The sequence below is a fragment of the Balaenoptera ricei genome, chromosome X, assembly GCF_028023285.1.
Source record: "Balaenoptera ricei isolate mBalRic1 chromosome X, mBalRic1.hap2, whole genome shotgun sequence".
Taxonomy (NCBI): Eukaryota; Metazoa; Chordata; class Mammalia; order Artiodactyla; family Balaenopteridae; genus Balaenoptera; species Balaenoptera ricei.
Window position 1 is genome coordinate 123,587,634 of NC_082660.1, and position 22,965 is coordinate 123,610,598.

General features: G+C 40.0%; 1 protein-coding gene across 6 annotated transcripts in view; it reads right to left on the reverse strand.

Annotated features, from left to right (window-relative positions):
* ATP11C (ATPase phospholipid transporting 11C) overlaps nt 1-22,965 on the reverse strand; it is a 166,697-nt gene that overhangs the window by 16,484 nt on the left and 127,248 nt on the right. For all 6 annotated transcript variants that reach the window (XM_059910942.1, XM_059910939.1, XM_059910938.1 and 3 more), the window contains exons 23-26: nt 20,198-20,257; nt 7,683-7,810; nt 3,319-3,454; nt 755-820 (exon numbers count right to left, since the gene is read on the reverse strand). In XM_059910942.1, the coding sequence (XP_059766925.1) occupies nt 755-820; nt 3,319-3,454; nt 7,683-7,810; nt 20,198-20,257 (390 nt within the window). The remainder of the gene's footprint in view (nt 1-754; nt 821-3,318; nt 3,455-7,682; nt 7,811-20,197; nt 20,258-22,965) is intronic.

The window sequence follows — 22,965 nt, forward strand, 5'->3', positions numbered from 1 at the left end:
ATACTTCTGAATTCTAATTCTGGCCACTGGGCATACTGGAATTCATTTAAAGGTACTCATTCTTGAACCCCATGTGACGTGTTTATTACTGGAATGATCAAAATAATTTTGATTATACCTTCAACTATAAGGGAGTCCCAACTCAAGAACCTCAAGGGTAGTATTCAGCACACAGCATTACATGGCTGCATGTTAATGCCAATGATTTTGCCAAAACTGCCTTTGTTGTATGTTATCTGCTGTATATTCTTATGCATTTCATCACAAATATGGGTAAATTTCAGTGATGAATACATTATACAAAACGTCATCACTACCAAGCTCTTTCGCACACATATCTTGCTCATGGACACCTATATTCAACTCTTAAGTACCCAAATTCCTTTAAGGACTGGCATTCTTAAACAGATATATAACTTTAAAAAATATTCAAGTACTTAACATGGAAACACACACATACACATAGCCCATTTATATACCACTTAACATCTCAAAAATAGCAGGAAAGAAGGAACAGATTTCCAACATAAGTATGGTGTATTAAAAAAAAAGAGGATAGGCAATATACTGGAAAAAATGGATCACAAATAGTATATAAATGTCCAAATCTCTAATATCACACATAACTTTAGTAAGCATTCAGACTTGAATAACAACTCGCAGTAAAAATAAAGATTAGAAGACAAAAAAGATATAAGACCAGAAAGTATTACAAAAATGGTGTTAAATATATTTGAATAAATAAAAATCTAACCTTCAGAGTTACAGTGAATACTAAGACTGTAAAAACAATGGTTCCAAAAGTCCAGTTTCCATATACCTGAAAAACATTCAACAATTACATGTACCATGAATACACAAGCTTGCTTAAAATAATAAACAGCCAAGTTTAATCTTGAGTGTAACTGCCAAAGATTTTTGTATAAATTGTTCAGGGAAATATCTGCTCAAAAGATCAGGCCAAAATGCTGGCTTTTACTGTGAGCCTAAATTTTCTTGGAGAGGTACACCACATGCGTGGTCGGCAGGGTTTATTTTGTGATTCCATGAAGCATAAAACAGGGAACACACTGGTGTGATACAGGCAGGAAAAACCCTATTCCACTAACAGTAACGTTCATAAAAACAACTCATTTGGATGGCTCCTGTATCTAGAGAGTTTGATATAGGCTTTTCCTATAATATAGATCTAAAGATCTCTATGTATACATAAAGACTAATTTGCAGACAAATGAACTCACATTTTAAAAAGAGTATATGATGACAGAGGGTAACTAGACTTACTGTGGTGACCATTCAGTACATAGAAATATCGAATCCTTATGTTATATACCTGAAACTAATATAATGTTATATGTCAATTATATCTCAATAAAAAAACAAATAAAATAGAGTCAATTTTGTGGCTGTAAATATTAGAGCTGTCAGCATGTGCACATCAAAGAAAAGCAGATACCATGTATATAAACCCAAACGATGGATGGCAATGAATGGCACATATGCTTACCAAACGCTGTCAAGATCTGAATGCATAACATTAAAACAGAAAATGAAATGTAAAAGGTTTTAAAAAAATAAAAACAAAAAATTAAGGTTAATAGCAAAAAAAGGATTTGATCAAATCGTACATGGTGTTATGTTTAATTGCTGATAGTAGTCCTTATACTTATTGTAATTTTAGCAAACATATACAATAAAATCTAATTCATTTGGACTTCATGAACTCAAAATGAGTGATGACTTGGACACAGGGTGGGCTGAGACTCCCCATGCACCGCCAGTAGAGTTTGCTGAGCAAATGAACCATGTCAATAGAATTGCAGGAGGGTACAGTCAGCTCTATGCAATTTATGTGGCAAATAAATACAAAATAAAAAGTTGGAGTTACAGAATCAGTCATAAAGCTGAAGGGACCTGAGAAATCATAAAATCGAATTTCTTCTTCTTACTGTTGGGCAAAGGTGACTTGGAAAACTGAAGGGACTGGCCCGAGGATACACAGAGAGATCTAGTAGGGCCGTCTCCCTGGCAAACGCTACATGTGCCTACTCTAAAGTACTAGATCTGTATTTCCTCAACATTTACTCAGTGATTAATAATTTTAATGGATTCATACTAAACTGATTTCTGTGAGTCCAAATTAGAGAGGTTCTAACTGTAGTACCTAATTTCAAAGTATCATTCAAATTCACTGAGCCTATCACTTCTGTAACAGATGTTGACTGCCTCGGTTCTAGACATAGTCAGTGTACTCAGTAAAGTCTTTTTGAACCTTTGCTTTGCTTCATATGATTATAACCAATGAATGACCATAAAAGAGGAAGCCCAGAAATAGCAAAGAACATAGTGAAAGCAGCATGCAAGGTGGTGGGTTTGATTTTCCACTGTGTGGCTGCCGGAAGACCTCACCCCATTGGCAATTCTCTCCTAGAGCACAGCAAGGGCAAAATCACCCCAATGCAGGTGCTGACCTATGTAGTCGCTGGCTGGGAAGACACTGGCAGGATCTGTGTAGCCTTTCTGGAAAACACTATGCTCCCATGTGGAAAGGAAGGAGGAAGAGAAGGGAATTCCCTAATTATTGGGCAAATACTGCAAACATACGGCAGCTACCCCCTTCCACTCTAAGCACGGAAGGCTACTATGAGTAAGAACTGAGTGGGGACAGACTTTGCTTTTAAAACAGGAAAAGCCGGGGCTTCCCTGGTGGGGCAGTGGTTGAGAGTCTGCCTGCCAATGCAGGGGACACGGGTTCGAGCCCTGGTCTGGGAAGATCCCACATGCCGTGGAGCAACTAAGCCCGTGGGCCACAACTACTGAGCCTGCGCGTCTGGAGCCTGTGCCCCGCAACAAGGGAGGCCGCAATAGTGAGAGGCCCGTGCACCGCGATGAAGAGTGGCCCCCGCTTGCCGCAACTAGAGAAAGCCCTCGCACAGAAACAAAGACCCAACACAGCCATAAACAAACAAACAAACAAACAAACAGGAAAAGCCTTGCTCACATCAAAGTGTACGGGTCCAAAGTCTGAAATCCCAAGAACTCTGTTCATCTAGTAAAATTACAGCCAAGTTAAGCTTCCAGAGGTTTGCACATAAGCTGTCTAGTTAGCCGTGCATGCAGGAAGTGATTTCTCACTTCAACACTTCTAAGTGTCCTTGTTCTAAGGACACTGTGAGAACTAAATACCATACCTTTAGAAAAATAATTTGCAAAATGATTACAGCTAGACTGTGTGTATGATAGATCCAGTGCCTATGGAAAAAAACTTAAGCCATGCTTATAATACCAAAAGATGTAATGACGTTTTTTTTTTTTTACCTTTGCATTTTCTTCTAAGGATGAAGTCTGAAAAAGAAAATAAGTCCCAAAGAAGAACACTGTTCCTTCAAATGCAGCCAGAAATGTCCAATATAAGAAGGGGCCCAACTGTAGCATGGCATTTCCAGAAATTTTCCTATTGAGAAATGGGAAAAACCACAAGTTAATGAATCTCTGTAGGCTGTTTATTTAAAGATACAGTGAAACGACAAAGGTGAGCATGGGGTTTGACCCTGTTAGAATGAAGGGAGCTATCCCTGAGGGACTGGTAAGCTTTTGAAAAAAGCCCAGACCGAGCTGCAGGTTTGTCTCTATGCAATCACCTCCTGTCTGAGGTGTTGCAGTAAACTGTCAAAGTGCTTCTAAGTTAAAATTCTGGCCACTGACAATAATATCATCAATAATAATTAGCTCTCATTTACTGAGTACTTATTATACGCTTATAAAAGTGGGTTAAGAGTTTTATATTGTCCATTTTTGTATACACAAAAACCACGAGATAGGTATTCTTATCACTACCATTTACAAATAATGAGCCTCACAAAGGTGTATCATAATGGTTTCCAAACTTTGATGCACATTAGAATCACCAGGGGATCTTTAAAAACATTGATGCCTGGCTCCCACCCTCATTCTGATTTAACTGGCATGAGGTGTAACCTGGGCAACCAGGATAATTTTAAAACTCCCCAGGTAATTCTAATGTGCAGTAAAGTTTGGGAACCACTAGTACAGCAGTATGCCAGAGTTCACTCAGTTAGTAAGGGACAGAGCTAGTATACAATCCTAGACTGATTTGACTTTAAATCACATGCTCTCAACCAAGCTACCATGGCTTTGCAACTATGATTGTTAAAATATTTCATTTAATCAAGATTTCTTCCTGGGAATTTAACCTTTCTTAGGTCTTGGGGTACCCTTTATATTTTTAAAATTGAGTCAAATAACATGTTTGAAGCTGTACAGCCATGCTTTGATAAATGGTAGGTGGCCAGATCAAAAGTTTAACATCTGTCAAAAATAGCTCAGTCTTCTGGGTACAAGTCAGAATGTTGAAGAAGGCTAACAACTCTAATGGGGCAAAAAGAAGATGGGTCTGTGCATGGAATTCTTTTAGCTTCTATTTCAAATTCCTCTTAACATTTATCAAAAGATATGTAATCACTCAAATAGCACACCTGTTGCCAATACTACCAAGAATGTCACTGGGCTGTAATGAATAAGAAAGACCTTTGTGATGTAAATACAACTGATCCTCGTTCAGTTGGTATGGAGTGCTGCAGGGTTTCCTGAAAAAATAGCAATTATGCAACTTTTACCTACTAGGATTTCCAGGTGCACACAGAAATCAGCAATGTTAGGGGGATGCATAAAGCAATATGCTGCTGTTTGCCTTGGAAAAATTGCAGGGGGGAAAGAGGTAGCTGCTTCCCAGAAACAAGCTCTCCCCACAGCCAGTAAGTCATGTTCCCAAGGCAACTGGGAGCCACAGGGAAGGCACCTCCCTTAAAGATCCTTGCAAGGAGGGCCCAGCAACTGCCAGCCAATGAGGCTTTTGAGTGTCACTGACTTGGGCTGAGGCAGGAGGTGGTTCCTGTCTTTCCAGCCAGTCACTGGATTTGCATTACACGCCGTGGGAAGAAAGGAAGGGGAGTCATGGTGTGTTGGGTTATAGTTGAGGTTTTCTAGCTGCGCTCAGGTGAATGACGAACCTGTTGTTAACTCAGAATATGATAGCCAACATGAGGGGCAACACGAGGGAATGAAGATGGGGGGGAGGAGCAGTTGACCAGCAGCACAGGCCTGAGCACCTCCATACAATGGGAGGCAGTAGGTGTGCCAGGACCTTGCTTTTGCCTTTTAAAGTTGTAGAAGAAACAGACTATGCCTCTACCCTCTAGAAAAGAACTACAGTTTACTTTTCAAATTTCTCTCAAAAAATATGAAAAGATCCAATTATGTCACATTTCACATCAAAACTTTTGGTAAACGCCTGTGTCACTAAGTCCCCGAAGGTGGTATCTATAATATGCTACACAAGGCCACAAGTAACATTAAATGGTACAAATGCAGAGAGAGACACATATGAAGACTAGAGCTTCACGTTTACAAAGGAATGCTCAGAGTAACAGAGCAATCTCCAATACAGTGACAGGCTGAGAGCACTGTCTCATCAGAGCGGCAGGCAGGAAGCTGCATTTTGGGCTGGGTGATAGGTATGCCATGGCTTTCATTTCTCCATCGTATGTGGCAAGTATGCCCTGTATGCAAAATTGCTTAAAAATTCATGAGCTACACCTGCATGCGGTAACTAAAACTTCATGGAAACCCTTAATAATTTGTACTCAACAGCTTGCTTCAAGTTTTCAACATTCTTAAGGTATGAAAGTGCTCAGCATAGCCCTGAAGTGATGTGGAGAAGGGTGTTAGAATAATAAGATTAATAGCTACCACCTATTGGAAACTTACTATGTGCCGGGCACCACTGTAAGTTTTTACATGTAGTCACTCATTTAATCCTCCCCCAAAACACTGTGATTAGATCTATTGTTACTGAAGAGGAAACTGAGGCCCATCTCAGTCAAGTAACCTGAGCAAGGCCACAGAGTCAGTGGCAGAGCTGGGATCAGAGTGCAGGCGATTAGCTAGAGCTCTTGGTGGGACGGAACGGGAGGCATTCTGCTCACTGCCACCCAAACCCCTCTTCAACCAGAGTAACTGCACTACTGGTCTTCACTTTAGTTGTTGTCTGAAAACAGAACACTGCTACTCAGTCTTTGAAAACCACCAGCCTGTGGAAAAGAGCACAGGGCCGGTCATCAGGAGGATAGAAATCTGATCTTTGCTCTGGCCTCTTGTTATACGCTGTGTCCTTAGGCAAGTCATTTCTGGGCCCTGGGTCCTCATTTTTTTAAAAAAAAGAGGGTGTGAGAGCTGATGCTCTGGAAGATTTCTACCAAGATTTCTACGATTCCCCTTTAGATCTAACAATACCCTTTGCAAGAAATACAGGGAAAAGCAGAACATGTTAACGCCATGAGGAGGCAATCAGCAAACTCTAGATTGGGGGAAATGCTACAAGATAAATCATCTGGTTTCATTAACAAATAAATTGCCAAGTTAACCTAAAGATTAAGAGAGTCTCAAGAAGCATATTAACCAACTGCAGTATATGGACCTTATATACTGTTTCAAACAAGCATGCTATAAAAAGAAATTGAGTCAACTGGAAAAATTTGAGCATTGACTGGATATTTGATATCATGGACTTGTTAAATTTTCAGGTATGATAGTGTACTGTTATAACAGTACATGTAAAAGATACGTGCTGAAGTAACTATTTTATATAGTTTGATATTTGCTTCAAAATAAGTCCTTGATAGAGAAGACAAGGTTATTAATGAAGCAGGATTGGCCCTGAATTGATAATTGTTGAAGCTGAGTGGTAAGGACAGGGAAGTTCACTATATAAATAGTATTTTTGCTACACTCTTTGCATGTTTTAAATTCTTTATAATAAATACCTTTAAAATGACAACTAATTTTATAAACCTGGTTAAGTCTAACAATTCCTAGATGTGAGTTTCATGAGTCATACTGGTTAAAGACATCCCTTAAATTTGTGCACCTTCACTTTGCACCAATGAATCACACCCAAGTCTCTCTATTGCACTTGCTACCCACTATTTAGCAATGCTTACAACCTGCTGTAAATTAATATCTTTATCTTTAGCTGTAAGCTTCACTTATAAAACTCCAATTTAATGAAAGGTTAAGCAACTGGGGCTAGTGCCAAGTCCCCCACCCATAGAGAAAAGCATCTATTTCCAACTAACACAAAATGAATATAATGGCTTGATGACTTAATTGTTTTCTTCAACAATGCCATTTTAGAATGCGGCTAAAAAAGCACTCCGGAGGCTATATTTCAGGGGCAGTTTACAAGAGAAAGCCTAAGGTAACATCATCAGTTCAATACATTACAGGGAGGGATCAATATTCTAAACTACGAGAGATCTTTGTGTGGCCCTTCTTGGGGGAGGTGGGGGGTGGCGGGTAGTTAAACTATTGTGTCTCCATCTAAGACTCTAGAACCCTATGACAATGTAGGCAAAGTTTTAGGAATTACTGATTTTGAACTAAATAATTCATACCCATTCAACTACAGGACATATACCAATACCTAGGAAACACATCATTTTCCAGCTGGATGGTTTGGTTTAAGTAGCTAAAAGTTCAGAACAGAACCATGTAATCAAACCAGGAGGGCAGTTCTGTGTCCTTCCTACCTGTAGATAAAATGAAATCCACAATTTTGAAAGTCTTGGGGGGGGGGGCGTTTAACTTACATATGTTCAACTTACATATATAATCGGGGATCTGAGGTCAGAGTGTCAATATTGATGTGCTGTTCCAGTAGACTGTAGGCCAGGATGGGCAAGGATGTGAAGCAGATATTGTACATTGTAAGGTAAGCGGCATCATACAGTGGCTGTAATGACAAACCACAGAAGAGGAAGGTAATGTAACAATCATCTGCAAGAGGATATTTAAGTGTTTAGAAAAAATCACAAGCTAAAACAAGACAGTTTCCTTTCACACCTTTTGTGACAGCAAAGGAGGTTTTGTAAATAAGGTCACTCTAACTGACCACTATAGAAAAGAAACTAACATACTGTAATGCATATTAAAATACCCTCCCTTTTAAAATACGATCTTATTCAGAATGTTTACAAGCTATAAGCTCTATTTCTTTTTTTTAAATATATATGCTTATCTTTTTATTAATTAGTCCAAGTAAATTTATATATAAATATGTATAAAGGAGAAACTCTTTTTTTTTAAACATCTTTATTGGAGTATAATTGCTTTACAATGGTGTGTTAGTTTCTGCTTTATAACAAAGTGAATCAGCTATACATATACATACATCCCCATATCTCCTCCCTCTTGCGTCTCCCTCCCACCCTCCCTATCCCACCCCTCTAGGTGTTTGCAAAGCACCGAGCTGATCTCCCTGTGCTATGTGGCTGATAAGCTCTATTTCTAATGGATATTAACTAAGAACTTTCAAAAGATTTTCAGCGAATGAAGGCCCATTAAGTGTAAGACAGGAACCCCTTAGGGAAACTAAATATAAGCAGTGGCCAGTCTGTGTCACAGTTTTTTGGGTTAATATTTTACATGGTTTTTTTTTTTTTTTATTAATTTATTTTTGGCTGTGTTGGGTCTTCGTTTCTGTGCGAGGGCTCCCTCCAGTTGCGGCAAGCGGGGGCCACTCTTCATCGCGGTGTGCGGGCCTCTCACTATCGTGGCCTCTCTTGTTGCGGAGCACAGGCTCCAGACACGCAGGCTCAGTAGTTGTGGCTCACGGGCCCAGTTGCTCCACGGCATGTGGGATCCCCCCAGCCCAGGGCTCGAACCCGTGTCCCCTGCACCAGCAGGCAGACTCTCAACCACTGCGCCACCAGGGAAGCCCCTTACATGGTTTTAAATATCACTATCACCTTCTCCAGAGTATATTTATGATATTGAATGTGGCCATTTACTAAGGATTAAATAAATATTCACAAGAATAAAAGCTAAATATATTCACATGGTCATGACTCTTTCTGGTCCTGAATTCCCTAGGCTCCAGACCAAAATTTCCAACTTCCTGCTGGTTGTCCCACAGGACAACTTGCAATTCAAAATGTCTAAAACCAAACTCATTAACTTTCCCTTTAAATCTGCTTCCTCCCATGTCCCCTACCTCAGTGAGTGGCCCCACAATGTTTGCAACCCCAGTATTTACCTTGGTGCCTGGTACCCCTTAGGTGCTCAAGAAATCTTTTGAAATGAGTGATTCTTTTCCTACCTCACTAGCCATTCCTTCTCAGGCTCCTCTTCTCCCTGAGCCCTCTGTGTTGGAGTGTCCCAGCACTCAGTGTTTGGAACTTTATTTATGCTCGCTCTCTAGGTGATCTCATTTAGTCCTGTGGTTTTAATATAACCCATTCACTGAAAATTCCCATATCTAGCCTAAACCTGTCCCATATATCCAACTGCCCACTTGATATCTCCTCTTGGGTGTCTAGCATATTTCAACCTTACGTCCAAGACTGAATTCCTGACCTGCCCTCACCTCAAACCTGCTCCTCCTGAAGTCTTCCTCGTCTCAGGAAAGGGCAACAAAATCTTTTTGATCAACCAGAACCGAAATCTTGGATTCATCCTTGACTCCTCTTTTTCACAAGCCACATCCAATCTATTAAGCAGCGTTTACTAGCTCCACTTTCAAATACATTCAGAACCACACCACTTCTTAGCCCCTCCACTGTGACCACTCTGCAAGCCTTTAATTGGTCTCCCGGCTTCTTCTCCCCTTGACCTGCAGTCTATTCTCAACACAATGGCCCAAGTAGCTCTACTGGAAAATAAGTCAAATCAAATCATTGTTTTGTTCAAACTCTCCAGTGGATTCCTTTATCTCTGAAAGTAAAGAAGCTCCTACAATGGTGGAAATATAAAGTCTTACTCCTCGATCCAGCTTCTTACCTGTCTGTTACCTTCTCAGTGAGACCAATCTTGATTTACCTTGCCACTTCCTCTCTCTTGAACACATTCCCCCCAATCCTGTGCCCCCCCATATTACTAATCACCTTTTAACTTACACGATAAATTTATTATGTTTACTCTCTCTTCACGCTAGAATTTAAGCTCTATGTGGGCAGGGATTTTTATTTATTTATTGATAGCTGTAGCTTGAGAAAAAGCAAAGCAGCCCCTGACATTCAAGAGCTGGCCCGGCACTCACAGCTAGGCACCGGCACTCTGTAGAACATGAACAATTTCACAGAACAGCAACATCAAACAAGGCCACTGTGTGACCTCAATGTATCGAGACAAAAACACTCCGTAATCACATTTGAACACAGACAGAATATAAATATTGTCCAAATCACAATAATGACCAACATCTATGTTCTGGCTGATTTGGGTGACTACTGCCTCTTGACCAATGACATGTTGGCTCCCTGGATAAGATTTACTAACATGCTTAGTCATAAAATTACCCCCATCTGCTAACAGCACCCAGCAAGGCCCTACTCCTTAAACCCTTCCACAAATCACCTAACTCAAGCCCAAATCTTACAAGACTTTTCTAACACTTGCTTCCTAAGAGGCCTCACTGTTCCTCATGGTGTACACTCTTTCTTGTTGCATTGAGTAATGAACCTAATGTGATCAACTACAAGTGTTTTACTGGCTTTGACAATCTGGAACTCCTAGAACAGAACTTGGCATGCAGAAAGCGTTCAATAAATATTGGATGGATGAATGAATGACTAGAGACTGGAAGCGAAAACATATTTGTAAAGGACTGATCTGATATTGTAAATATTCCTTTATTGAAAAAAATATTAAGGTTTTTATAATGAACCTTGTTTTGATGCTAATACTTATTGAGTTCAGTATTTTCTACACAGTGCTAGATGTTGTCATGCAACCATCATCTGTGACCTGAATAAATAATATCCCATATTCACATGTATCTTTCACATATATAAAATGTTTTTTGATTAATAAAATGCATTTAAATGTGACACAAATTGGACTTCCCTGGTGGCCCAGTGGTTAAGAATCCGTCTGCCAATGCAGGGGACACGGGTTCAAGCCCTGGTCCGGGAAGATCCCACGTGTCACAGAGCAACTAAGCCTGTGCGCCACAACTACTGAGCCTGTGCTCTAGAGCCCGCAAGCCACAACTACTGAGCCTGCAAGCCACAACTACTGAAGCCCGCATGCCTAGAGCCTGTGCTCCACAACAAGAGAAGCCACCGCAATGAGAAGCCCACGCACTGCAATAAAGAGTAGCCCCCGCTTGCAGCAACTAGAGAAAGCCTGCACGCAGCAATGAAGACGCAACGCAGACAAAAATAAAATAAATAAAATAAATAAATTTATAAAAACAAAACAAAACAGGTTTAGTTGATAATACTGTTTCTTGTTATACCTGTTATAAAGGGTATCTTTTCATGCAGAAGAAAGTCCAGTGCTAACCTAGGCTTTGCTAAACAAAGAGTTGCTTTTTGCTTAAATAATCTGCATCCTGGTCTCATTTCTACATTCTCCATAGCTCACTCTCCAAGTACCAGGGTTGCAGAGGACACCTGAAGTAGACCTGAAATGAAAAAGGCTGACTACCTGTATGTATTCCACAAATATTTGCAATAAAGGTCTCCACATTTAGCACAAGGCCAAAGCGAAAACTAAAGATATGTACAATACATCACTACCTCAGAGAGACCTTCCTTTTACGTGGTACACTTTTTCTAAGATGTCTGCCTAGCTCCTTCCCTCATCTCCTCTAGATCTCTGCCCAAATGTCACCTCATCAGAGAGAACTTTCCAGGTCAGTTTGTCTAAAACAGCAGCTCTCTTCCCCAGTCACATTCTATCCATTTATTATGCTTTTTTTTCTCCTTCAGAGCATATATCAGTACCCAACATAATATGTTTGTCTGATTGCTGTCTGTCTCTCCCCCTATCACTCACTGTACCCACAAGCTCCATGCGGTAAAGAGTTTTGATCACTGTTATATCCCAAGCACTTAGCCTGGCACACAGTAGGCACTCAAGAAGTATTTGCTAAATGAATGAATGTACCGGTTGAGCAACTGACGAAGGCAAACATCAAGTCCTATGGGAACCTAAGCAGACCACCAGACCCCCAACAGCCCAGGGTTTTATAGGGAATAAGTCCTTTCTTTCTTCATACAACTTGTGCTTGGTAAACATTGTTTAAAAAGCCAACTTCCCTTTATCACTTTGCTACAAAATTTGAAAATGTCCCTTTAAACTTGCATTCATCATCCAAGGAAGTGAGGAATTACAAACATTTTGATCAACAGTAATCTGAAAGTTCAAGAAAAGTAGATTCATCAGAGTTTATAAAACTCTCTGTTACCAATACTGTTAGCTTGGAATACAAGAAGGCTGATGGTACTTTCTACAGCCGGTAGATGATTAATTCATAAAGTGATCGGCTTAACTGGCATCATGGGGCTGATTACATGGCACTGATGTAAGAGACAGCATACCAAACGGCAAAGAGGCAAGTTCAAGAGAAAGAAAGCAGGGACTTCCCTGGTGGTCCAGTGGCTAAGACTCCACGCTCCCAATGCAGGGGGCCCGGGTTTGATCCCTGGTCAGGGAACTAGATCCCACATGCTGCAACTAAGAGTTCACATGCCACAACTAAAGATCCTGCATGCCACAACTAAGACCCGGTGCAGCCAAACAAACAAACAAACAAACAGAGTCGCTTGCCATTGAGAAGAATACATTCTCTTAAAAATACTGCCAAGAAATTAGGAAAAAATCACTTCCTATCATGAGGAATGGAACATGCCTGAAATTAAGAAACTCAGTCTCTAATAGCTGTGACGATGTTACCAGCAGCTCAGCTTGGTAAAAATCACTGAATTGCTCACAGATTAACTACAAAATTTCGGAGTCAATGAGCATTATAGCTCCTTTACATAGCTATACTTCCACTAGAAGCAATGTAAAATACAGTTTAGCTGTTAAAACAAACCTACAAACATGCCTGCCCATCCCCCAACTTATGTATCAAGTTAACATATAGCATATTCTATATGTGAAAAATGTTCAGAAAATTACAGAGGGCTAAAAGTGTAGAATTGCTTAACTAATCCAAGGCTTTATCCAGGAATCACAGCTTCTTTGCTAGCTTAAACATCAATGTTTTTCTAGAGAATCAACCTGAGAAAATGCAAAGGTATGAGATTTTATTTGATGAAATAATAAACTATAACATTTTAGGATTATTGGAAAACATTGTATACACTGACAAAAATAAAAAATACTTTTTAAAGGATCTCAATTCCAACAGGACATACCAAATAACCTTCAAAAAGAAAATAACAATAAGACCATTACTAAAGCAAAGATATAAAATTTTGCTATTGTCAAAAACCAGGCCAAGAAAATCAGCTGTTGAACTAAGAAAAAAAAATCCTTTTACGTTGGGCATACCTCTCTAATCTCTACAATCCAATACATAAAAGGTAATTTATTAATAGCAAATATAAACTACATTACAGAGATTGATTCAAGATGGCGAAGTGGAAGGACGTGCGCTCACTCTCTCTTGCAAGAGCACAAGAATCACAACTAACTGCTGAACAATCATCAACAGGAAGACACTGGAACTCACCAAAAAAAGATACCCCACATCCAAAAACGAAGGAGAAGCGCAATGAGACGGCAGGAGGGGTGCAATCACAATATAATCAAATCCCATAACCGCTGGGTGGGTGACTCACAAACTGGAGAACAATTATACTAAAGAAGTCCACCCACTGGAGTGAAGGTTCTGAGCCCCACGTCAGGCTTCCCACCTGGGGGTCTGGCAATGGGAGGAGGAATTCCTAGAGAATCAGACTTTGAAGGCTAGCGGGATTTGATTGCAGGACTTTGACAGGACTGGGGGAAACAGACACTCCACTCTTAGAGGGCACACACAAAGTAGTGTGCGCATCAGGACCCAGGGGAAGGAGCAGTGATCCTATAGGAGACTGAACCAGACCTACCTGCTAGTGTTGGAGGGTCTCCTGCAGAGGTGGGGGGTGGCTGTGGCTCACCGTGGGGCACTGGCAGCAGAAGTTCTGGGAAGCACTCCTTGGCGTGAGCCCTCCCAGAGTCCGCCATTAGCCCCACCAAAGAGCAAAGAGCCTGGTAGGCTCCAGTGCTGGGTCGCCCCAGGCTAAACAACCAAACAGGGAGGGAACCCAGCCCCATCCATCAGCAGACAAGCAGATTAAAGTTTTACTGAGCTCTGCCCACCAGAGCAACACCCAGCTCTACCCACCACCAGTCCCTCCCATCAGGAAGCTTGCACAAGACTCTTAGATAGCCTCAACCACCAGAGGGCAGATAGCAGAAGCTAGAAGAACAACATTTCTGCAGCCTGTGGAATGAAAACCACATTCACAGAAAGACAGACAAAATGAAAAGGCAGAGGACTATGTACCAGATGAAGGAACAAGATAAAAACCCAGAAAGACAACTAAATGAAGTGCAGATAGGCAACCTTCCAGAAAAACAATTCAGAATACTGATAGTGAAGATGATCCAGGACCTCGGAAAAAGAATGGAGGCAAAGATCGAGAAGATGCAAGAAACCTTTAACAAAGACCTAGAAGAATTAAAGAACAAAGAAACAGAGATGAACAATACAATAATTGAAATGAAAAATACACTAGAAGGCATCAACAGCAGAATAACTGAGGCAGAAGAACGGATAAGTGACCTGGAAGACAGAATGGTGGAATTCAATGCTGCAGAACAGAATAAAGAAAAAAGAATGAAAAGACATGAAGACAGCCTAAGAGACCTCTGGGACAACATTAAATGTAACAACATTCGCATTATAGGGGTACCAGAAGGAGAAGAGAGAGAGAAAGGACCCAAGAAAATATTTGAAGAGATTATAGTTGAAAACTTCCCTAACATGGGAAAGGAAATCGCCACCCAACTCCAGGAAGTGCAGAGTCCCAGGCAGGATAAACCCAAGGAGAAACACACTGAGACACACAGTAACCAAACTGACAAAGATTAAAGACAAAGAAAAATTATTGAAAGCAACAAGGGAAAAACGACAAATAACATACAAGGGAACTCCCATAAGGTTAACAGCTGATTTCTCAGCAGAAACTCTACAAGCCAGATGGGAGTGGTACGATATATTTAAAGTGATGAAAGGGAAGAACCTACAGCCAAGATTACTCTAGCCGGCAAGGATCTCATTCAGATTCGATGGCGAAATCAAAAGCTTTACAGACAAGCAAAAGCTAGGAGAATTCAGCACCACCAAACCAGCTCTACAACAAATGCTAAAGGAACTCCTCTAAGTGGGAAACACAAGAGAAGAAAAGGACCTACAAAAACAAACTCGTAACAATTAAGAAAATGGTAATAGGAACATACATATCGATAATTACCTTAAATGTGAATGGATTAAATGCTCCAACCAAAAGACACAGGCTCGCTGAATGGATACAAAAACAAGACCCATATATATGCTGTCTACAAGAGACCCAGTTCAGACCTAGGGACACATACAGACTGAAAGTGAGGGGATGGAAAAAGGTATTCCAAGAAAATGGAAATCAAAAGAAAGCTGGAGTAGCAATACTCATATCAGAAAAAATACTTTATTTTTTATTAACTTTTTTAAAATTAAAATTTATTTATTTATTTATTTTTTATTCTTGGCTGTGTTGGGTCTTCGTTGCTGCGCGCAGGCTTTCTTTAGTTGCGGACAGCAGGGGCTACTCTTTGTTGCTGTGCGCGGGCTTCTCATTGCAGTGGCTTCTCTTGTTGCAGAGCACGGGCTCTAGGCGAGTGTGCTCAGTAGTTGTAGCTCGCGGGCTCTAGAGCACAGGCTCAGTAGTTGTAGCGCACGGGCTTAGCTGCTCCGCGGCATGTGGGATCTTCCCGGACCAGGGCTTGAACCCGTGTCTCCTGCATTGGCAGGCGGATTCTTAACCTCTGTGCCACCAGGGAAGTCCCTAAAATAGACTTTAAAATAAAGACTGTTACAAGAGGCAAGGAAGGACATTACATAATGATCAAGGGATGAATCCAAGAAGAAGATATAACAATTATAAATATATATGTACCCAATGCAGGAGCACCTCAATACAAAAGGCGACTGCTAACAGCTATTAAAGAGGAAATTGACAGTAACACAATAATAGTGGGGGACTTTAACACCTCACTTACACCAATGGACAGATCATCCAGATAGAAAATTAATAAGGAAACACAACCTTTAAATGACACAATAGACCTGATAGATTTGATATTTATAGGACATTCCAGCCAAAAACAGCAGATTACACTTTCTTTTCAAGTGCACACGGAACATTCTCCAGGACAGATCACATCTTGGGTCACAAATCAAGTTTCGGTAAATTTAAGAAAACTGAAATCATATCAAGCATCTTTTCTGACCACAACGCTATGAGATTAGAAATCAATTACAGGGAAAAAAACGTAAAAAAACACAAACACATGGAGGCTAAACAATACATTACTAAATAACCAAGAGAGCACCAGAGAAATCAAAGAGGAAACCAAAAAATACCTAGAGACAAATGACAACGAAAACATGACGATCCAAAACCTATGGGATGCAGCAAAAGCAGTTCTAAGAGGGAAGTTTATAGCAGTAGAATCCTACCTCAAGAAACAAGAAAAATCTCAAATAAACAATCTAACCTTACACCTAAAGGAACTAGAGAAAGAAGAACAAACAAAACCCAAAGTTAGCAGAAGGAAGGAAATCATGAAGATCAGAGGAGAAATAAATGAAATAGAAACAAAGAAAACAATAGCAAAGAGCAATAAAACTGAAAGCTGGTTCTTTGAGAAGATAAACAAAATTGGTAAACCTTTAGCCAGACTCATCAAGAAAAAGAGGGAGAGGACTCAAATCAATAAAATTAGAAATGAAAAAGGAGAAGTTACAATGGACACCACAGAAATACAAAGCATCATGAGAGACTACTACAAGCAACTCTATGCCAATAAAATGGACAACCTGGAAGAAATGGACAAATTCTTAGAAAGGCATAACCTTCCAAGACTGAAGCAGTAAGAAACAGAAAATATGAGCAGACCAATCACAAGTAATGAAATTGAAACTGTGATTAAAAATCTTCCAACAAACAAAAGTCCAGGACCAGATGGCTTCACAGGTGAATTCTATCAAATATTTAGAGAAGAGCTAACACCCATCCTTCTCAAACTCTTCCAAAAAATTCAAGAGGAGGGAACACTCCCAAACTCATTCTATGAGGTCACCATCACCCTGATACCAAAACCAAAGATACTACAAAACAAGAAAATTACAGACCAATATCACTGATGAATATAGATGCAGAAATCCTCAACAAAATACTAGCAAACAGAATCCAACAACACATTAAAAGGATCATACACCATGATCAAGTGGGATTTATCCCAGGGACGCAAGGATTCTTCAATATATGCAAATCAATCAATGTGATACACCATATTAACAAATTGAAGAATAAAAACCATATGATCATCTCGACAGATGCAGAAAAAGCTTTTGACAAAATTCAACACCCATTTATGATAAAAACTCTCCAGAAAGTGGGCACAGAGGGAACCTACCTCAACATAATAAAGGCCATGTACAACGAACCCAAAGCAAACATCATTCTCAATGGTGAAAAACTGAAAGCATTTCCTCTAAGATCAGGAACAAGACAAGGATGTCCACTCTTGCCACTATTATTCAACACAGTTTTGGAAGTCCTAGCCACGGCAATCAGAGAAGAAAAAGAAATAAAAGGAATCCAAATTGGAAAAGTAAAACTGTCACTGTTTGCAGATGACATGATACTATACATAGAGAATCCTAAAGATGCCACCAGAAAACTACTAGAGCTCAATCAATGAACTTCATAAAGTTGCAGGATACAAAATTGATGCACAGAAATCTCTTGCATTCCTATACACTAAGAATGAAAGATCACAAAGAGAAATTAAGGAAACAATCCCATTCACCATTGCAACAAAAAGAATAAAATACTGAGGAGGAAACCTACCTAAGGAGGTAAAAGACCTGTACTCAGAAAACTATAAGACACTGATGAAAGAAATCAAAGATGACACAAACAGATGGAGAGACATATCATGTTCTTGGATTGGAAGGATCAACATTGTGAAAATGACTATACTACTCAAAGCAATCTACAGATCCAATGCAATCCCTATCAAATTACCAGTGGCATTTTCTACAGAACTGCAAGAAAAAATCTTAAAATTTGTATGGAGACACAAAAGACCCTGAACAGCCAAAGCAGTCTTGACGGAAAAAAATGGAGCTGGAGGAATCAGACTCCCTGACTTCAGACTATACTACAAAGCTACAGTAATCGGGGCCTTCCCTGGTGGCGCAGTGGTTACGAATCTGCCTGCCAATGCAGGGGACATGGGTTCGAGCCCTGGTCCAGGAAGATCCCCCATGCCACAGAGCAACTAAGCCCGTGCACCTCAACTACTGAGTCTGCGCTCTAGAGCCCACGTGCCACAACTACTGAAGCCCATGCGCCTAGAGCCCGTGCTCCACAATAAGAGAAGCCACTGCAATGAGAAGCCTGCGCACTGCAACGAAGAGTAGCCCCCGCTCACCACAACTAGAGAAAGCCCATGCGCAGCAACGAAGACCCAACACAGCCAAAAATAAAATAAAAAATAAAAATTATTAAATTTATTAAAAAAAAAAAGCTACAGTAATTCAGACAATATGGCACTGGCACAAAAATAGAAATATAGATCAATGGAACAGGATAGAAAGCCCAGAGATAAACCCACGTACCTATGGTCAACTAATCTATGACAAAGGAGGCAAGGATATACAATGGAGAAAAGACAGTTCCTTCGATAAGTGGTGCTGGGAAAACTGGGCAGTTACATGTAAAAGAATGAAACTAGAACACTCCCTAACACCATACACAAAAATAAACTCAAAATGGATTAGAGATCTAAATGTAAGACCGGACATTGTAAAACTCTTAGAGGAAAACATAGGAAGAACACTCTTTGACATAAATCACAGCAAGATCTTTTGTGATCCACCTCCTAGAGTAATGGAAATAAAAACAAAAATAAACAAATGGGACCTAATGAAACTTAAAACCTTTTGCACAGCAAAGGAAACTACAAACAAGACGAAAAGACAACCCTCAGAATGGGAGAAAATATTTCCAAACGAATCAACTGACAAAGGATTAATCTCCAAAATACATAAACAGCTCATGCAGCTCAATGGGCAGAAGACCTAAACAGACATTTCTCCAAAGAAGACATACAGACAGCCACGAAGCACTTGAAAAGTTGCTCAACATCACTAATTATTAGAGAAATGCAAATCAAAACTATAATCAGGTACCACCTCATACCGGTTAGAATGGGCATCATCAGAAAACCTACAAACAACACATGCTAGAGAGGGTGTGGAGAAAAGGGAACCCTCTTGCACTGTTGGTGGGAATGTACATTGATACAGCCACTATGGAGAACAGTATGGAGGTTTCTTAAAAAACTAAAAATAGAATTACCGTACGACCCAGCAATCCCAGGACTGGGCATATACCCAGAGAAAACCATAATTCAAAAAGACACATGCACCCCAATGTTCATTGCAGCACTATTTACAATAACCGGGTCATGGAAGCAACCTAAATGCCTATCAACAGACAAATGGATAAAGAAGAAGTGGTACGTATATACAATGGAATATTACTCAGCCATAAAAAGGAACGAAATGAGTCATTTGTAGAGACGTGGATGGACCTAGAGACTGTCATACAGAGTGAAGTAAGTCAGAAAGAGAAAAACAAATATCATATATTAATGCATGTATGTGGAATCTAGAGAAATGGTATGGATGGACTGCTTTGCAAGGCAGAAATAGAGGCACAGATGTAGAGAACTAACGTATGGACACCAAGGGGGGAAAGTCGCGGGGGGTGGTGGTGGTGGTGGGATGAATTGGGAGAGTGGGATTGACATATATGCAGTAATATGTATAAAACAGATAACTAATAAGAACCTGATGTATAAAAAATAAATAAATTAAATAAAAAAAAAAACCCTAACATTTCTGTGGAAACTATTATATGTATGTATTGCTGAATCACCTTGCTCTACACCAGAAACTAACACAACCTTGTAAATCAACTATACTTCAATAAAATAAATTTAAACAAACAACAACAACAAAAAAAAAACAAACCAAAAAACTACATTACAAGAAATACCTAGGGAAACAAACCTGTTGTGAGAATCCACAGAAGAACTGGTACAAAAATTGTGGCAAAATGAAACAAAGGTTCTGGAAAAAAAAAAAAATGAAGAAAAGGGTTATTGCTTTTCACTTGATCAACTTTCTAAAGTAAAACAGGAAACTCTACTCCAGATAGTCTACAGGCAGTCCTAAGTCCTTCTAATGTCACAATGCAATAAACTTCTACTCCAGAGTTGTAAGGAAACAATTGAAAACAAATGTTTACATTCATATTAATACCAACTTTTGCCCTACCAAGGCAGAAGAGGACCTCACTTACTTTATGAGACCCTCTTGCTATTCTTCTAGGGAAGAAGTGAGCTCATATAATATGAACACCTAATGGTACTGCACCTTAAATGCCAAGTGGGTTTGCAAAATCATCACAAAGTAGACTGACATAAAGCTGTAAGTCTATATTTAAAAGTCAATTAATGCCAATAAGTAGTCAGGAAATTATTATAGTGTACATTGACACGAACAAGTATCAACTAATGCTTTACTGCCTTTGTTACTGCCTCATCAAACAATTAACTATTATTATTGATCACCTACTATATGTAAAGATGACACTGTGGGTGATACAAAAAACAAAACTTCTTACTTCTAAGGGATTTATCATTTAACTGGGAGAACACTAAAAACAAACATATTCAAAAAATACAAGCTGAGAATTCATAAGGCAGTAAAAGCCACTAGGTAAGATGATAAATACTAAAATTAACGTCTTCAGGCAAAACCACCAGAACTAACATTTTCAAATGAGTGCTGTCCTTCAATATAGGCTGTGACTGTATTTCAGCGCTGCTGTCACTTGTTCATGGTGTCTCTGGATTTCTCTTAGGGCAGCACCTTCAATAGCTCTACTTTTTTTTTTTTTAAATAAATATATTTATTTATTTTTGGCTGTGTTGGGTCTTCATTGCTGCGCACGGGCTTTCTCTAGTCACGGCGAGTGGGGGCTACTCTCTGTTGCGGTGCACGGGCTTCTCATTGCAGTGGCTTCTCTTGTTGTGGAGCACAGGCTCTAGGGCGTGCAGGTTTCAGTAGTTGTGGCACGTGGGCTCAGTAGCTGTGGCTTGTGGGCTCTGGAGCGCAGGCTCAGTAGTTGTGGCGCACGGGCTTAGTTGCTCCACGGCATGTGGGATCTTCCCGTACCAGGGCTTGAACCCGTGTCCCCTGCATTGGTAGGCAGATTCTTAACCACTGTACCACCAGGGAAGTCCCCAATAGCCCATTTTTGAGCCATGTCAAAAAACCAGTCTCTTTCCTTCTCTCACACATTCTCACTTAGCTAATTTACCAGGCTGGGAGACTTGAGGCCGTTTTAAAAATCCAATGGATTCTTAAAGTATGAACAACTGCCGCAGCTGAGGATATTTAGGTAAATATATACTGAAGGCTCTGGAGGACATTTCTACAGAAAACTGCTACATGTATTTTGAATAAGTCCTACAGCACCAGAGTGTCGGAGTTCCCAAGGTTATCACCTGGAAGGGCAACACTCATTCGTATGTATCAGTTCTGGCAGAATGCAAAATACTGTCGGTAGCCTTTCTAGAGTCATACCTTATGTATATAAAAGAAGTGTTCTGAGGTTGGAAGAGGCAGTGCTTGGTGTGGATTAAGGGGGTGCTTTGTGGGAAGGGGAGGTCTGACTCTCCCATTAGAATAACAGTTCCATGAAAACAGGGACTTTGCCTGTCTTATTCCATCATGAATTCTCAAGCGCCTGAAACAATGCTTGGCACATGGTAACACATTCAAACATATTTGTTGATTGAATGAATAAAGAAGTTAGACTTTGAACTAGGTGTTACAGATGAATAGGATATGGTGATAGCAGGAACCAAGGTAAGGCCATATGTATTTTAAACATGTAAGGTAGGGCAGGGTCAGACTGTGGGGTGCCTTAAAAGCCAGACTAACTCTTAAGACAATGGAGAGTGAAGTTTCTGGAGGACAAGTTGAAAAGTGGTATTTTCTAAACATTAACCTGGCTGAATTATGCAAGGAGGAGCGAATGGAGAAATAGAAAGCAGGAAGACCTGTCACTGCAGTACGCCAGGGGCGGGCAACAACCTGAAGATGCAATGGCAAGATAAGAGGAAGGCAGCCAAAGAGGGTCAAAGGTATTAGAAATCATCTTGGGACAAAAGGCAGCACTAAAAAAGGAATACTGCTAAGTCAGTAACTAAGATGATAATGGGCATAGAGATCCTAATGAAGACAGAGGGCAGCTACATAAATAATCCCCCAAATTGGGAACCAGGATATGTAAATTACTGACCACTAGTAAACATTAGCCATTTTAATGCTTGTTTTGTTTTTCTTAACAGAGCATCCCTTCCATCTGGTGGCAGTTGCTTGAATTGCAGGCCAAAATCTTAAAGAGGGAAACCAAGCTTCTGGAATAGGATCAGATTGCTAGGCAGATCTGTATGGCAAATCTTCACAGGCTCTCCGACGAAGGGGAGGTAAGAGAGAATAACCATCCATCCCCACGTGGGGCTGTTAAGTTACTGAGTCCAAGGCCCCACAAACCTTAACTATGTAAATAACATAACCACACTGAAATGGTGGAAAAGGAAAAAAAAAAGTAATTTTGGAAACAGTGTTTTGACTACATTCTCTAAGACTAAAGACAAAAACAAGTGCTCACAAATATATTTCTCAAGTTAGTCAGATTTGTTTCTCACAGGAGTATGAGTAGCAATTCTGGAATTACTTTAAGTGTACTTGAGGAGTTAGCAAAT